At 37.1% G+C, this 17,370-nt stretch overlaps 1 protein-coding gene across 1 annotated transcript in view; it reads right to left on the minus strand.

Moving 5' to 3' along the window:
* Positions 1 to 17,370, minus strand: part of DNAH6 (dynein axonemal heavy chain 6) — a 292,860-nt gene that overhangs the window by 169,945 nt on the left and 105,545 nt on the right. Inside the window, exons 19-24 of the mRNA XM_027129214.1 lie at positions 10,278 to 10,490; positions 9,501 to 9,593; positions 7,568 to 7,687; positions 5,427 to 5,607; positions 2,858 to 2,954; positions 228 to 447 (exon numbers count right to left, since the gene is read on the minus strand). Coding sequence (XP_026985015.1) covers positions 228 to 447; positions 2,858 to 2,954; positions 5,427 to 5,607; positions 7,568 to 7,687; positions 9,501 to 9,593; positions 10,278 to 10,490 — 924 coding nt within the window. The remainder of the gene's footprint in view (positions 1 to 227; positions 448 to 2,857; positions 2,955 to 5,426; positions 5,608 to 7,567; positions 7,688 to 9,500; positions 9,594 to 10,277; positions 10,491 to 17,370) is intronic.

Genomic DNA, 17,370 nt, shown 5'->3' on the forward strand with positions numbered 1-17,370 from the left:
TTTTCTGTGGGGCTTTTCAATTGTTCGACTATGTCTCTGCTAGACTTTGAGTTCTTCGAGGGCAAGAATTTTATCGTTGATTATCTTTGAAATTGCTGAGCCAGCGGAAGACCAGATCACAGCAGCACTTGATGAATGCTTAGCATGATGATGAATAAACCTCTACCCTCCACCCTAGAAGAGTAACAAAGTTGACGCATAAAGAATCATAAACAAAAAGCCCTTACCCTTTCTCCCTCTGGTGACAGCATCGCTAAAATATCATTAGTGTAAATCTTTTCTGGCTCTGCCTCCATGCCAGGAATTCTTCCCTCCGTTGGAGGCACGAGAGCGAATTCGAGCTTTGAAATGGAGTCGAAGCATTTCCTCAAGTGTGGCTGCACAGCTTGGGGATTTCGTGTCTGGGCCAAAATCTCCAGAAGCTCATCATTTGACAAGAAGTAAAATCTAGATGAAAGAATATACTTAAAATGTAACTTGAAACTGAAGCAAAGCCTTGTATGGACATGAAAGATAAATCCCTTAGGCACATATCGTCCCCATCCACTGACTTACTGGACCTCTATCCCATGGGTCCTGGGTCTGGGAGGCCACGTGTCTCTAAATATGATTTTTATAAAGATTAGGGTGGATGCATCTCAAACATCTGGAATGAGTGCCTGGTATATAAAAGGCAGATATTTTTCATAAAAATTGTAAAGATGCCAGCACTTGCTAAGATACTGATTTGGTTGTGTGTCTATTACCTGGCTTTGAGCTCCTAGAATGAAGATATATTACTTGTTTTCCCTAGAATCTGGCCTTGTACCTCACATATACCTGGTATTCAGTACATAATTTGTTGAATAGATGAATGGGTGGCTGCAGGAACCTTATTTGGTTCTGTGACTACACACATGGGGGCCATGCTGGTGTGATCCTGCCTGGGATTTTCTTAAGATACTGCCCAACAGGGCCATTTGGAGACATGAAGATACCCTAGGGAAACAAAAAACTGGAGAAGGAGCACACCTGGATGCCCAGGGATGAGAGAGAAGGATGAGGGTCTGGCTGGAGAAGACACTTCACTCCTGTGGAGGAAGCTGCCTATGAGAGATCCCTCGGGATTGGAGGGATCCTATTAGCACGTGGAAGGCCCCACGTGAGAGAGGGGGCCAGTTGGGTACCAGCCAAGTCAGGCTTCTCCTGCCGTCTTGCCTCTCCTCCCTTTCCTGCCCCCAAACTGGAGACTTCAGGAACCTAATAGGAAGTGGGGAGGGTTGATGCCACACATCCTCATCATCACTAAAGCCTTCAGCCTTGCAACAGGCTTAGGCCAGAGAAGGGGGATGTTTTCACTTTGAAAGAAGTTCAGAGTTTTATTATAGATCATTTAATGGGTTAAGGTAATGAGAACTTTTTGTATTATTATCAGAGAACGACCAGAAAAATTCATGAGGCCTGCTCAAGATTTTGGCCAGGGACAGGAAGAAACTAGCCCCTAGTAGGGAACACAGAGGCTGTCATTAGAAACAAAGATGTTTTGGGTTGCACCCTATTAGTCTTGCTTCTTTAAAATACCACATATGGTAATAATTTGTACCCCTGCCTCTTTACGACTAATGAAACAGATAACTGTCAAGATTGGACTATGAGCCCTGTGGGAGAAGGAACAGTGCTATATTCACCTTGTGTCCCCAGAACCTAACTTGGTCCATGGCTCATAGTAAGCCTTCATTAAGGCTTGGAGCATGAAATCAGTGGTGTGCAGAGACTCCTGACATAATAAACACTGTAGACCTAGTTGATGTAATTCTAAACAAAAGGAAAAATAAAAGCTGATGCTTTTTGGTGTTCAATATTATCACAGGTAAATTTGTGTCCAGATTTCTTTAAAGATTAAAACAGTGTACAGATTTTCTCTGGTCTTGGGAGACTCAAGTTAGGAACCACTGATTTAAGAGTGAAATAAAAGGCACATTCCAAACCTCAAACTCTTCTGTCTTTTCCCATGTTGCCTGAATCTGTTAAACTCAATCAAATCTTCCAGCTCTTGGATATCTTGTGCACACACATACCCAGTCCTGGTACCCAGCAACAACCCCTCTTACCCAAGTAACCCACATAAGTACCTAATCCTGGCTGACTCAGTGCTTGTCCTAGGAGAGACCTTAACAGCCATCTCCTTTACATCTAACAGGAAAAATCCATGAAAGATGGGCCATTTTTTGATAATGTCTGTGTTACGGTACAATGTGCCCCAAAGACTGAAGTCTGGAGCACTTGCTACCATCAGGTAGTCATAGTGTAGTCATATATAATTATATTGAAATGGTGTATTTACATGACTGTCCACCTGTTAACCATGAGATCCATTAGAGTGGGGATCTGGCCTTTTCTTCTTTGTATTTTTATCACTGAGCAAAACATTTGGTATGTTTCTAGAACGAATGGATGAGTAAAAAATTTCATTTGGAATTTGTGAAATGACCTCTTAGATGACTTCTACAGTAACCCTCTTAGGCCACCAATTAACCTAAAGAAACCAGCTCAGGCAACAAAGGTCTCTAACTTTTTACATACCCATCTGTGGACACACACACACATGCAGGTACACACATACACTCCCAGCAGTGAAACGATGCTGTGATCAAGAATCCTTCCAGTACCTTGGGTACTTATCCACTTAAACCAAATATTGTGTATTTATCCTTGACACTTACACGCTCCAATCAAGATATTAGCTGGATTGCTATTATGAAATATCTTTCTTGTTTCCCTCTTTGGTTCCCTGATGTTTTGATTTTATATATATCCTAACAAATTAATGGATACTCTTAACTACTAAAAAATATTGTTGGTAGCTTTATAAACTTACCTTGGAAAGATAACTCTTTTTGATTCTAAATATGCCTCTAGACACTTCTGAATTTGGTCAAGTAATGCATTATTATTTTGAAAAGTTTCCAGAAGTCCTGTTCATTGAAAAAAAAGGTAGGTAAAGTTGTGTTAAAATAAATAGAGAATATAATTTTAAGTGGAAGTAAAATATGATATTAACATTTTTAAAGTTTTGGTTTTATTTGATGAAAGAATGGTTTAATAAGTTAAAATTGGGGGGGTTGGCTAAGAATGTTAACTATAACTTTTAATAATAACATTAATTTTGATATTTGCCACAGATGAACAGGCAGTTAACTTGAAACCTTTTTATCTGTCATCCCCCAGCTTTGGGGGCCAGGGGTACGCAAACCAAAGCCAAACAGTTGCCGTTCTCTAAACACTACATATTCTCTGTCACCTTCTTACTCATGTCTTCTGTTTTTTCTGCCATATTTAGATGCAAAAAAATTGTGGCAATAGCATCCTATGTCTTTATCACTAAACTGTAGCACCTTTAGGAGCAAGATTCATGTCTCACTTGATGTTTTGGTGCGTATCACAGTGCCTGGCTTCCCCACCTGTCTGAGAATCAAATCCGGTCTTTTCCACGGTCTCCGAGTCTCTACATGATCAGTGACCTAAATCAATCCCCAACCCGCCACCCAAGCACACTCACCGCTCTGGCCTCACTCCTAAGCCCTCTCCTGTGCGTTGCACTCCACCCCACTCTGGCTTCCTTGGTGACGGTCATGTACGCTAAGCATGCTCTTACCGCAGGGTCTTTGTTCTTCTCTCTGCCTTTAACAATCCTCCCTTAGATCCACGAACATGTTTCATTTCCTCATTCCTGCAGATCTCTACTCAAAAGCCACTTTATCAAAAAAATCCTTTCATCACACACACACACACACACACACACACACACACACACACACACTGCAGCCCCCAACTACTCTCTAGCGCCTTTACCCTGCTTAATTTTTCTTCACTGCTTTATCATCACCTGAAATGATATATACAGGCCCACACTCCTTTATCTGAAATCCCTAGGACCAAATGTATTTTGGATTTTTTAAAAAATTTCAAAAGTTACATTATATAACAAAAGTCCAGTTGGCACTGGGGCAGCACTCTGTAATAAAACACATTAATATTTTTGCAGCAAAAGGTTTGGATATGCACATTAAGTGGATGTGCTAGGCAAGATAAAGGTCTCTCAGATATACCCATGTCCTAATCCCGAGAACCTGAGAATATGTTAATTTTTATGGAAAAAGGCACCTGGCAGATGTGGTTAAGCTACAGATCATAGGATGGGAGATTATCTTGGATCATGCAGTGGGCCCAGTGTAATCCCAGGGGTCTTTTTTTTTTTTGTCCGTGCTGCGCAGCTTGTGGGATCTTAGTTCCCCAGTGAGGGATCGAACCCGTGCTCCCTGCAGTGGAAGAGAGGAGTCCTAATCACTGGACTGCCAGGGAATTCCCCACAGGGGTCTTTATAAGTGGCAGAGAAGGAGATGTGACGGCAGAAGCAGAGGCTGGAGTGATGCAGTTGTGACTGGAAGGGGACCAGGAACCAAGGATTGTGGGCAGCCTCTTGAAGCCCCAAAGTTTTAAGGTTTTCGATTTTATCATCCCACAGAGTTTTTCCTGCCTGTTTATGTTTTATGTAAGAGTCTTTGGGCAAAGAGTATAGTCCAGCAGGCTGCCTCTGCTTGACAAGGAAGCTCTCTGTCCGTATCACCAGGATAGGCAGTGTGCTGCCATTTGCAGAACAACAACCAATCCTGCTAAGGCTGTGATACAAACCGTAAAGTTCAATCACCACGTATGTGTAATCACCTGGAAGGACTTTGATTCCACATCCCTAGAAACAGAACTTACTAAAACTCATTTCAACTGTATAGCACAGGGAACTCTACTCAATACTCTGTAATGACCTGTATGGGAAAAGAATCTAAAAAAGAGTGAATATATGTATATGTATAACTGATTCACTTTGCTGTACAGCAGAAACTAACACAACATTGCAAATCAACTATATTCCAATAAAAATTAATTTAAAAAATAAATAAAACACATTTCAACCCTGAGATTAGAATTACCATTAGTGGCAATACTCGTAAGTGGTCTTAATGAATTACTTAAAATACGGTGTGGAAATTTTTATGGTTATAGGTCTGTGAGAACTTTAACAGAATAGGTCAACTGAATGTAAATGTATTTTTTGTGGCCTAAATTGTGAGATGGAAGCATCACTGATACCCTGTGGCAGGATCCCCTAATTCTAAAAACAGCGAAAAAAGTACATCCTTGTGTGCCAAAACTATGAACTGAGCTGAAAGATGATGATGATGATGACGATAATGATAATACAAATAGTAATAAAATAACAACAACAGTGTTCAATTCACATTGTTTAGCATGACTGTCAAACGTACGACACATGTTCCTGGTCATCAACGCTGACCGGAATCAAGGGTTGAATGTACCACCTTTCATTAGAATCTTACAGGTGATGGACATTTTAGATAACTGTAATTCCTTTGTGGTTTCTTTTTTACCTGGTTGAGTAGCTGCTCGGAGAGCATTAGGCAGCCGGTTCACCTTCCTCATGATTTCTTTCCATGACTTATCCACTTGAAGGAACATCTTGGCCTCTGCAGGTAACTGCCTCTGAATATCTGGAGCGCTAAAAATACTCTCTAGGTAGAGCCAGTTTCTCTGGCAGTTCAGCCACTCTTCCTAGGAGAAAAATAGGGACATTACCAGATTTTTAACCTCAGGTTGAAAAAATACAGTTACGTTAAAAATAATTACATGGGGATTCACTGTATCTTTTTCCTTTTGGCAGCTTCTCACAGGTCCTTTGAAATGAAACCTCATTAAAAGGTCCAAGTCTCACCTCAGCCTAATTTCAACCCATTTTTTGTACTGAGTAGAGTTATAACGAATCTACTACTGTGTGGTAACCAGAATGGACCCAGAGAAAGAGGATTAAAATGCCCAGAGGAGACACTCTAGGTGGAGGCACGATGCTTACTTAAAGGAATCTGAAGGTTGGGAAGTGGTAAGTTTAGTGATTCACTTACTATTTCCAAATATAAAAGGTTAGCAAAAAAGGTGTTTTCTTTTTTGCCTCAATTATGTCTATCATTCTTCCCTCTCCCTCTTTTTAAGAAGAAATATGATTCATTTTCTTCGATCAAAAAAGTAAAACCTGCTTGTGACAGAACATGTGGCAAAGACAGAACACTGGGAGGAAGAAGAAAATCACACATCACTTTCCTCCTAGAGACAATCACTGTTAATCAGAGAAAGCAGAAGTGCAGGGTCAGATCTAAAGTCTATAGACCTCACCGTTCCTCTGCGCCTCCTGCCATCACTTGTGCGGGCCTGAGATCCGTGAAAGGGTTTCTCATGTCTCACTCTAGATTTGGGGGCTATGCTTAAGCCCTAATGTCCCAACCACTCCTTGGTTTATTTCAGGTCTCACACTTTCTATACACTTAATTCTCTGGAGGATCCCTACTATTCAGCACTGCTTCTTTTAAGGACCTTCTATGGAAACATGCCCTTTACTTTGATCTAAATTTAGTCTCTCCTTTCATGGGGCTCAGTCATCAGTACAGAAGGCTGGACAGGCGTCAGATTAAAAAGAGTCCATTGAAGAGGATGGATTCACCATAGAGATCTCTATGAAATGAGGATGGAACAAATTGCCTTTTCTTACTTAGTGCCTTTATTATTTCACAGATACCTTTTCATATTAGAACATATAAAAACCACAACATAATTAAATCAAGGGAAAAAAATGAAGTCTAAGAAAGAGATTGGATGGGAACAAAGTGAGACCAGAGTAAGTGGGTTCTTTATTATGGGATAATCTGAGGTTGAATAAAATAAAGAGAAGGTGTGTATGACAGGAAGGGTGCCAAGGAGACTTCAAGCAGCAGTATTTGTTTAGTAAATATGAGGTTGCTGTGGCTAGACTCTTAAGGTGGCCCCCAAGACCTGGGCTTCCTGACCTTGTGTGATCCTCTCCCCTTGAGTGTGGGTGCCACCGTGACTTGCTTCTAGCTATGGAGAATATACAAAGATAATAGGATGTACACAGTTATGTGTACAGTACACAAGGCTGTAACCTCTGTCTTGCCAGGAGACTTTCTCTTCCCTGCTCGACTGATGGAGTAAGCGATTTTGTTGAGGAAGTCCACATGCAAAAAAACTGTGGGCAACATGGAGGAGCTGAGGATGGCCTCTGGTTGACAGCCTGTGAGAAAATGAAGCCCCCGGTCCCGGAATTGCAAGAAAATGATTTCTGCCAACGTCCTTCCTTAGTTGAACCTCTGATGAGAGCCCAGTCCTGGCCCACATCTTGACTGAACCCTCGTGAGACCCTGAGTATAAGACCCAGTTAAGTTATGAACTCCTGACCCACAGAAACTGTGGGATTATAAATGTAGATTGTTTTATACCACTAAGTTTGTGGTATTTTCTTTCACAGCAATAATAACTAATACAAGGGTAATGGTATAGTCTTGCAAAGAAGAGTTCAATATATTTGCAATTTCCTTACATTTTGAGTATAATAAAATGTCAATAATTAAACCTTATATCTAAACTGTACAATATTTAAGTGACTGAACAAATGATTTCTAAATCCAATTCTCTGAGTCCATGAATTGAAATGATCCTTACTCACCAGTGTTTGATTAAACAAAGCAAGTTGTTTCTGCCAGTCATCCACTCGAGTTTTCAGTGGGCCAGCATAACGTGATGAGGCAATGGTCGCAATGTTGATGGTGCTGTCATCAAGAAGGACCTTTAAGGAAAGGCGAAGAAAATACATGCGACACCATGTGTTTTTGCTCTCAAAGATAATTACAGATATTTAATTCCAACAGCCCATTTATTTTTATTTTAACATTTTTAGTTTTATATTGGAATATAGTTGATTTACGATGTTGTGTTAGTTTCAGGTGTACAGCAAAGTGATTCAGTTACACACATACATGTATCCATTCTTTTTCAGATTCTGTTCCTGTATAGGTTATTGCAGAATTTTGAGTAGAGTTCCCTGTACTATATATACAGTAGGTTCTTGTTGATTATCTATTTTATATATAGTAGTGTGTATATGTTAATCCCAAACCATTTAAAAGCCAACTTTTTGAATAAACAGCTTAATTTCACTTACTGTTTCCCACCCATCCACTTCCCCTCCTTCTCTCCTTCACTAGGGCTTATAATGCACTATGATGTTCTCTTAAATGTCACCAAGGAACTTCTGATTGTCAAATCCTGGCTGTTTCTGTAATTATTAATGGCACACATTTCTGTTTAGCTCAGCACTCTTCTCCAGTCTCCCCCCTACAAGGTATATGGTACCTTCTTTATATCATTTGGTCATCCAGGTCTTTATTTCTCAAAGTGCTCAAAACTTGAAAAAGTAAGTGCCTTCCCTACCCAATGAAACATCACTTTCCCTCAATTATCTTGAGGAAGAGGAAAAGTGAACTCATTCATGTCAAGCTCTGGATGATTATAGACAGTTTTCCCTCTACCTCCCCCCTCCCCTACTCCTTCCTCTTACACCACAGCACCCCTCGCAGAACATGTACATTTAAAAAACTGTGTCTGTTAATCTAAAGAATTTTAATTGCTCTATTTAAATTATAAACTTCTTGAGAGCAGAAGCCCCATCACCTGGCATCACCTGGCCTCATACTGACTGATTTCCATCTTGGGTCTGCTCTCCCCTCTACCGCACAGAGTGACGTCTGGTCTTGCTCTTCCAGACTACACCTGGCAAAGCCATTTCATCTCTAATTCTGGGCTGGGTACACCATAACAGGCCAGGGCTTTGCTTTTCTAAAAAAAAATTTATTGAAGTATAGTTGATTTATAATATTGTGTTAATTTCTGCTGTAGAGCAAAGTGATTCAGTTATACATATGTGTACAATTTTTCATATTCTTTTCCATTATGGTTTATTACAGGATATTGAACATAGGTCTCTGTGTGGACTTTGCTTTTTAAATTGAGTCATAATTCCCAGATTCTTTTGCTAAACAAATGTGCCCTTTGGATTTTAAGTCACTAAGGATATTCCAAACACATGGGTTAGATTTATCTTCTTTTGTTGTTAATAGAGCATGACCATCTACTCCTAATCTCAAAAAATTCAAGTGAATTTAGCTTCTTAGTGTGATATAAACCTGAAATGCTCATTCACACTTCTTTGCCTCATTTAAATGGTTTGAAATGCCTTCCATTCCCATCTATGCCTATCAGACCCCCAGATTTTTAAGGTCCAGCATGTCTTCTCTGGTCTAGGAAGGATTCTCTGATCACTTCAGCCACAACTGATCTCTTTGCTCTTCTAAATTCCTCAACAGTTATCAACTACAAGATTATAACTCATATATATATAAAACATATCTATTGCTTTGCTAAATATTTCATGTACAAGTATTCATGTCAATTATTCATATTCATGTATTGCCTTCCCAATTAGATTTTTCCTTGTTTAACAACTCTCATATTTCAGTCCTTCATAATAACCTCCCATAGAATATTTAGGACTAGGTCTCACAAGAACCTTCAACATAAGTTTCAATAACCCAGTTACCCACCTGTATGTCATCTGTGCCACCCAGGATAAACACATCTTTGGAGTCACGGTGAGGGAGGACGACAAATTCAGTTGTTTTCCAAGAATCCTCCACCTTAGAAATAGTTCAAGTCTTAGGATAGCTCAATTCATTTGTGTGTAGGTACTTGATAAATGCATGTGGAATGAAACAAGTGAAAACTCCATAATTATCCTAATCTCCTTCTGCCTTTAAAATTCTTAAAATCTTCTAGGTTAGATGACAATGATTTGCTTAATTTTATTGAACAGCATTAAAACATATGAATAATTTGTGATACTTTCATGTGTATTCCCTCCCACTTCATGCTTTAATTAAAAGAAAAAAATTCTTTTTACATAGATGCTTGGAAGATGTGTGTTTTTGGAGTAAGGAGGTTAAATATCCTAAGTAGAGAAATCTTCTCAATGTGATTTTGAAGCATTTCGTATAGTGAATCTTCTCTAGTGTGTAAGTTTGAAAGGTAATGTATTTTGGCATAAGAGATCTTCCTTGGTATGTGGTTCTTTATATAAAGCATGCAAATTTGTTGCCATCAAGTTCCTGTTGGATTATAAGCTAAGCAGAAAGAAGATATTTATAGAGGTGATAACAATAATAATGATATAAATGTAAGGAAACAGCACAAGGATAACTGATAATGAGAGGGTGAAAGCTGCAATGTTGAAAAACCCATTCAGATAAAACAAAAGTTGATCTCACTGAATATGAAAACCTTTACATTCCCTGATCTTCAGAATATACATTTTTCAGGTTTACCTTTTTAAGAAGTGTTTCTAAGGCAGCTTCTCCAGAAGCCTGTCCAGAAATGTCCTGGATTTCTTGGCCAAAGTCAAAAACATGCAACTCAGAGAGCTTCTCCAAGGTTAATGGAATGTCAAGGTCTACTAGGGTGGCATCAACTGTTTGTTCAATAGCTGCCCAATGTCTAGGCTTCAGAGTTGGGTTCCTCAGGTCAATGATAACTGGAAGCTGGAAAACAAACACTCTCAGAGACACCATCCTTTTTATCTGAAAAACAGCCCAAGGCTTCTGGTTTCAATTTGGGCACATAAAGAGCTGGAAAGAACACCACTGACACTCTTACAACAAAGAAAAGTCTGCACAAACTGCAAGTTAATGACTTGTATTGAACCCATCAGAAAAGTGAGGCTTCAGGGAAACCAACGAAGTCAAAATTTGAAGAGACACTGGTACCCACAGTTTTCTCCACAGCAAGAAACAGGACCCGAGAATTTGCTTACCTAGGAGAGATGCCTTGGGTTGCCGTTTAAACTAGTTAGAAGATGTTGCTGAATTTTAAAAATAAGTTGCTAAGACTGAATGTAGGGTAGCATGAGAGTGTGAAGTCCCTGGGGGCTACAAATATTACTAAATATTACAAATATTACTAAAGCTGGAGGAGGGACAGGAACAACTGTGAAGCTCAGAATTTTGTGAAAAAGGAGCACAGTGCTTTGTTAGGATAGAAACTTAATCAGAACACAAGGGAATATTCCTCCTCACTTCTTCCACCAGGCTAACAAGTACTGAGTAAAAATAACAGTGGAATAGAGAGTGGAAAGCTGCAAGATACAGATTTTCTCTGGGCATAAAACGAAAGAATGACCCAAGGTCAGGGAAAACAGAAATTGAAAAAATGACCGTTGGCAAACAAGTCCAAACTAAACACAAGGTATCACTAGAACAATTTGAATACTGTGGTATACTGAGGGCAACCACAGCAACACCAAACTTCAAATCTAGCCGAATTTCTAACCAGATTTAATATAACATGCCACACAGAAGGCCAAGTAGAAGGAAAGGCATGATCATTTCCAGGCATAAAAATTATTTACTTCAGTATCTACTGTTCTGCATAAGATGTCTGGATTTCAACAACAATTTAAGAAGTATGTGAAAGGGCAAGGCAAACATACATCCCAAAAGATACAAAATTAATCAGAATCACACTCAAATCTGACACATATGTTGGAATTAACAGATAGAACTTAAGCTAATTGTGATTAATATGTTAATGGATCTCATGGAAAAGGTAGACAACATGCAAGATCAGAAGGGAAATGTCAATAAAATGATGGAAACTATAATTAAAAATCAAATGGAAATGTTAGAAATGAGGAAGACTGTAAGAGATACAAAGAATGTCTTTGATGAGATGAACACAGACAAGGAATCCATGAATTTGAAGGTAAGTGAGTAGGAATTACCCAAACTCATACACAAAGAGAAAAAACAGTGAAATACTTCCCTGCCCCCATCCAAACCTAGAACAGAATATCCTTGAGCTTTGTACAATATCAGATGGTCTGACATACATGTAATAGAAATCCCAGAAGGATAAGAGAGATAGAAAACACAGCAGAAGAGATATCAAAGAAATAATGGCTCAATTTTTTTCAAAGTTAAAGGCAGACACAAAACCAGAGATCCAAGAAACTCTGAGAATATCAAGCAGGATAAATATAAATGGTAAACAACAATAATAACATACACCCAGGCATATCACACTTCATACTGCCAAAAACCAAGAAAAAGAGAAAAATTTGAAGGCAGCCAGACAAAAAATACATATTATCTACAGAAGAACAAGGATAAGAACTACAGCAGACTTTATGTCAGAAATCATGCAAGTAAAAAGATAACAAAAGGATATTTTTACATTGTTGAAAGAAAAAACAAAATCTGCCGACTCAGAATTATATACCAGTGAAAATATCATTCAAAATAAAGGATAAAGACTTTCTCAAAACAAAAATTTGGGGAGTTCATTGCTAGTATACCTACTCAGTAAGAAATATTAAAGGAAGTTCTTCAGGCAGAATGAATATGCTATGAGTCAGAAACTTTGATCCATACAAAGAAATGAAGAACATTGGAAATGGAACAGATGTAAAATAAATTTCATATTCTATTTTTATTCTCCTAAAAGGTAACTATAAAAAACAAAAATAGTAGCAACATGTAGTGTTTATACTACATATAAAAGTAAAATATATGACAACATTAATACAAAGGATGAGAGGGAGAATTGGGAATATGGTATTATAAACTCTTTATACTATGCATGAAGCAGTATAATATTATTTGAAGGTTGTTTTGGATTAATTGAAAATCTGTATTTTAAATCTAGGATAACCACTAAAAATTGCTTTAATGAAGTATGAATAACAACTCCATAGAGAAGATAAAACGTAATCATAAAACATATACAATTAAATCAAGAGAGGAAAGAAAAAGAGGAAAAAAGAAACAACAAACAAATAAAAAACCAGCATGATGACAATTTTAATCCAACCATACAAATAATATTCTAAATATTAATGGTCTAAACATGTCATTTAAAAGACTTTTTAAAAATCAGATTGGATAAAAAAGCAGGAACCAATTATATGCTGTTCAAGAAATACTTTAAATATAAAGACATAGAAAAGTTAAAAGTGAAAAAATGGAGAAAGTAATATCATGAAAACTCTAAAAGAAATCTGTACTAACTATATTAATTTCAGATAATGCAGACTTCAGAAGAAGAAATCTTATAAAAAATAAAGAGGGAAAATATGTAAATGATAAGAGGGTCAATTCTCCAAGAAGAAATAGTAATACTAAGTGTGAATACATCTAACAATGGAGCATCAAAATAAATAAAGCTCCACTGTCTTGAGATGCAGTATCCTCATAAGTTATTTGGAATTTTTCTTTGTAGAAGATTTGTCTTTTATCCTTTGTCTATCTATCTACCTATTTATCTATCTATTCATCCACTCAGTTGTTTACTTATATCAATATGAATTCATGGATATTTATTTTATAATTTGGGTTATAACACAATATTGTATTATTTATTGTTTGGTCAAATCATTACAACTTGGGCCATTGAAAATTCTTTCACTTGATTTCTGTGTATCTTTGATATAAGCCGTAATTTTTTTTTCTTTTTTTCACCAACAATAGAGAATCTATTTTATTTTATTTTTTATTTAAAAATTTTTTTTCATGTTTTTTTTCAACATCTTTATTGGAGTATAATTGCTTTCCAATGGTGTGTTAGTTTCTGCTTTATAACAAAGTGAATCAGTTATACATATACATATATCCACATATCTCTTCCCTCTTGCGTCTCCCTCCCTCCCACCCTCCCTATCCCACCCATCTAGGTGGTCACAAAGCACCGAGCTGGTCTCCCTGTGCTATGTGGCTGCTTCGCACTAGCTATTATTTTACATTTGGTAGTGTATATATGTCCATGCCACTCTCTCACTTTGTCCCAGCTTACCCTTCCCCCTCCCCATATCCTCAAGTCCATTCTCTAGTAGGCCTGCATCTTTATTCCTGTCTTGCCCCTAGATTCTTCATGACCAATTTTTTTTTTTTAGATTCCATATATATGTTAGCACACGGTATTTGTTTTTCTCTTTCTGACTTCCTTCACTCTGTATGATAGACTCTAGGTCCATCCACCTCACTACAAATAACTCAATTTCGTTTCCTTTATGGCTGAGTAATATTCCATTCCATATATGTGCCACATCTTCTTTACCCATTCATCTGTTGATGGACACTTAGGTTGCTTCCATGTCCTGGCTATTGTAAATAGAGCTTCAATGAACATTGTGGTACATGACTCTTTTTGAATTATGGTTTTCTCAGGTTATATGCCCAGTAGTGGCATTGCTAGGTCATATGGTACTTCTATTTGTAGTTTTTTAAGGAACATCCTTACTGTTCTCCATAATGGCTGTATCAATTTACATTCCCACCAACAGTGCAAGAGGGTTCCCTTTTCTCCACACCTTCTCCAGCAATTATTGTTTGTAGACTTTTTCATGATGGCCATTCTGATTGGTGTTAGATGATATCTCATTGTAGATTTGATTTTCGTTTCTCTAATGATTAATGATGTTGAGCATTCTTTCATGTGTTTGTTGGCAATCTGTATATCCTCTTTGGAGAAATGTCTATTTAGGTCTTCTGCCCATTTTTGGATTGGGTTGTTTGCTTTTTTTGATATTGAGCTGCATGAGTTGCTTGTATGTTTTGGAGATTAATCCTTTGTCAGTTGCTTCATTTGCAAATATTTTCTCCCATTCTGAGGGTTGTCTTTTGGTCTTGTTTATGGTTTCCTTTGTTGTGCAAAAGCTTTGAAGTTTCATTAGGTCCCATTTGTTTATTTTTGTTTTTATTTCCATTTCTCTAGGCAGTGGGTCAAAAAGGATCTTGCTGTAATTTATGTCATAGAGTGTTCTGCCTATGTTTTCCTCTAAGATTTTGATGGTGTCTGGCCTTACATTTAGGTCTTTAATCCATTTTGAGTTTATTTTTGTGTATGGTGCTAGGGAGTGTTCACATTTCATTCTTTTACATGTAGGTGTCCAGTTTTCCCAGCACCAATTATTGAAGAGGCTGTCTTTTCTCTGTTGTATATTCTTGCCTCCTTTATCAAACATAAGGTCACCATATGTGCGTGGGTTTATGTCTGGGCTTTCTATCCTGTTCCATTGATCTATATTTCTGTTTGTGTGCCAGTACCATACTGTCTTGATTACTGTAGCTTTGTAGTATAGTCTGAAGTCTGGGAGCGTGATTCCTCCAGCTTCATTTTTCTTTCTGAAGGTTGCTTTGGCTATTTGGGGTCTTTTGAGTTTCCATACAAATTGTAAAAATTTTTGGTCTAGTTCTGTGAAAAATGCCAGTGGTAGTTTGATAGGGATTGCATTGAATCTGTAGATTGCTTTGGGTGGTACAGTTATTTTCACAATGTTGATTCTTCCAGTCCAAGAACATGGTATATCTCTCCATCTATTTGTATCATCTTTAATTTCTTTCATCAGTGTCTTATAATTTTCTGCATGCAGGTCTTTTGTCTCCTTAGGTAGGTGTATTCCTAGATGTTTTATTCTTTTTGTTGCAATGGTAAATGGGAGTGTTTTCTAAATTTCACTTTCAGATTTTTCATCATTAGTGTATAGGAATGCCAGAGATTTCTGTGCATTAATTTTGTATCCTGCTACTTTACCTAATTCCTTGATTAGCTCTAGCAGTTTTCTGGTAGCATCTTTAGGATTCTGTATGTATAGTATCATGTCATCTGCAAACAGTGACAGCTTTACTTCTTCTCTTCCGATTTGGATTCCTTTTTTTTCTTTTTCTTCTCTGATTGCTGTGGCTAAAACTTCCAAAACTATCATAGTGGTTTTGGAATCATAGTGGTGAGAGTGGGCAACCTTGTCTTTTTCCTGATCTTAGTGCAAATGGTTTCAGTTTTTCACCATTGAGGATGATATTGGCTGTGGGTTTGTCCATCATTTTGTATGAATGAAATTCAATTTTTTGTTAAAATCCCTCCAAAAGAGAAAACTTCAAGCTCAGATAGTTTCACTCTTGAATTCTACCAAACATCTAAGTGAAAAATAATACTAATTCTGTATAATCTCCTGCAGAAAATAGAAGAGGAAGGAACACTCCCCAAGTCATTTTATGAGGCAGTATTAACTCATAACCACACAATGATGTTACAAGAAAAGAAAACTAAAGATCAATGTCCCTCATGAATATAGGCACAAAAACATCCTCAAATAATATTAGTAATTTGAATCCAGCAATATAAAAGAGTATAGTACATCACGACCCAAGTGAGGTTCAGTTCAGGAATTCAAGCCTGCTTCAATATTTGACCACTGATAGATGTAATTCACCATGTTAATAGACTAAAGAAGAAAAACCATATGATCATAGGCATAGAAAAATCATTTGATAATTATCAACACCCATCTATGATAAAAAAAAGAAACCTCTCAGGAAACTATGAAACTGTTATCTTAATATAGGGCATCTATAAAAAAATTTGACTAACATCATACTTAAAAAGAGACTGAATATTTCCCCTCTAAGATATGGAAAAGGACAAGGATGTTTTCTCTCACCACTCCTATTCAATATTGTACAGTAAATCCTGGCCAGTGCAACAAGGCAAGAAAAAGAAATAAAAGGCACACAGATTGTAATGGAAGAAATAAAATTGTCTTTATTCACAGTTGAAATCATTTTCTATGTTGAAAATTCTGAATAATGTACAAAAATCTCCTAAAATTAAAAAGTGAATTTATTAAGATCACAGGATATAAGATCAATATACAAAGGTCAATAGTATTCCTACATACCAGCAATGAACACTTAGAATTTGAAATGAAAAAAAATATAATTTAAGATACCATAAAAGAATACTTAGTTTTAAATATGTGCATAATCTGTACACTGAAAATTACAAAATGTTAATGAAAAGAAATAAAAGAAGACCTAACTAAATAAACGGATAGGCAGGTAACAGATTAGAAAATTCAATCTTGTTAAGATGTCAATTCTCTGGAAATTGATCTATTGATTTGACACAGTCCACCCAAAATCCCAGCAATTTTTTATACATATGATAAGCTAATTCTAACATTTACATGAAAAGGTAAAGGAATCAGAATTGACAAAATTGTGAAAAAGAAGAACAAGTTGGAGAACTTAACACTACCTGATTTCAAGACTTACTAGCTATAGTTATCAAGAGAGCATGGTATTGGTGAAAGAATAGACTTACAGAACAACCAAACAGAATAGAGAGTCCAGAAACAGACTAAAAAATATGGTCAGCTGACTTTTGACAAAGATGAAAAGGCAAACAATGGAGAAAGAATACTTTTTTCAAACAATGGTTCTGGATCAACTGAATATCCATATGTAAAAATGTAAATAACTCAAATCATATACTTTAATTTAAAAAAAAAAGCAACACTAAAAAACTTCCAGAAGAAAATATAGAAGAAACTCTGTGTGACCTTTAGGTTTGGCAAAAGTTTTTAGATTC

This window comes from Aethalodelphis obliquidens, unplaced genomic scaffold (genome assembly GCF_003676395.1).
Source record: "Aethalodelphis obliquidens isolate GAN/ISIS:26980383/991018 unplaced genomic scaffold, ASM367639v1 scaffold35, whole genome shotgun sequence".
NCBI classification, from domain to species: domain Eukaryota; kingdom Metazoa; phylum Chordata; class Mammalia; order Artiodactyla; family Delphinidae; genus Aethalodelphis; species Aethalodelphis obliquidens.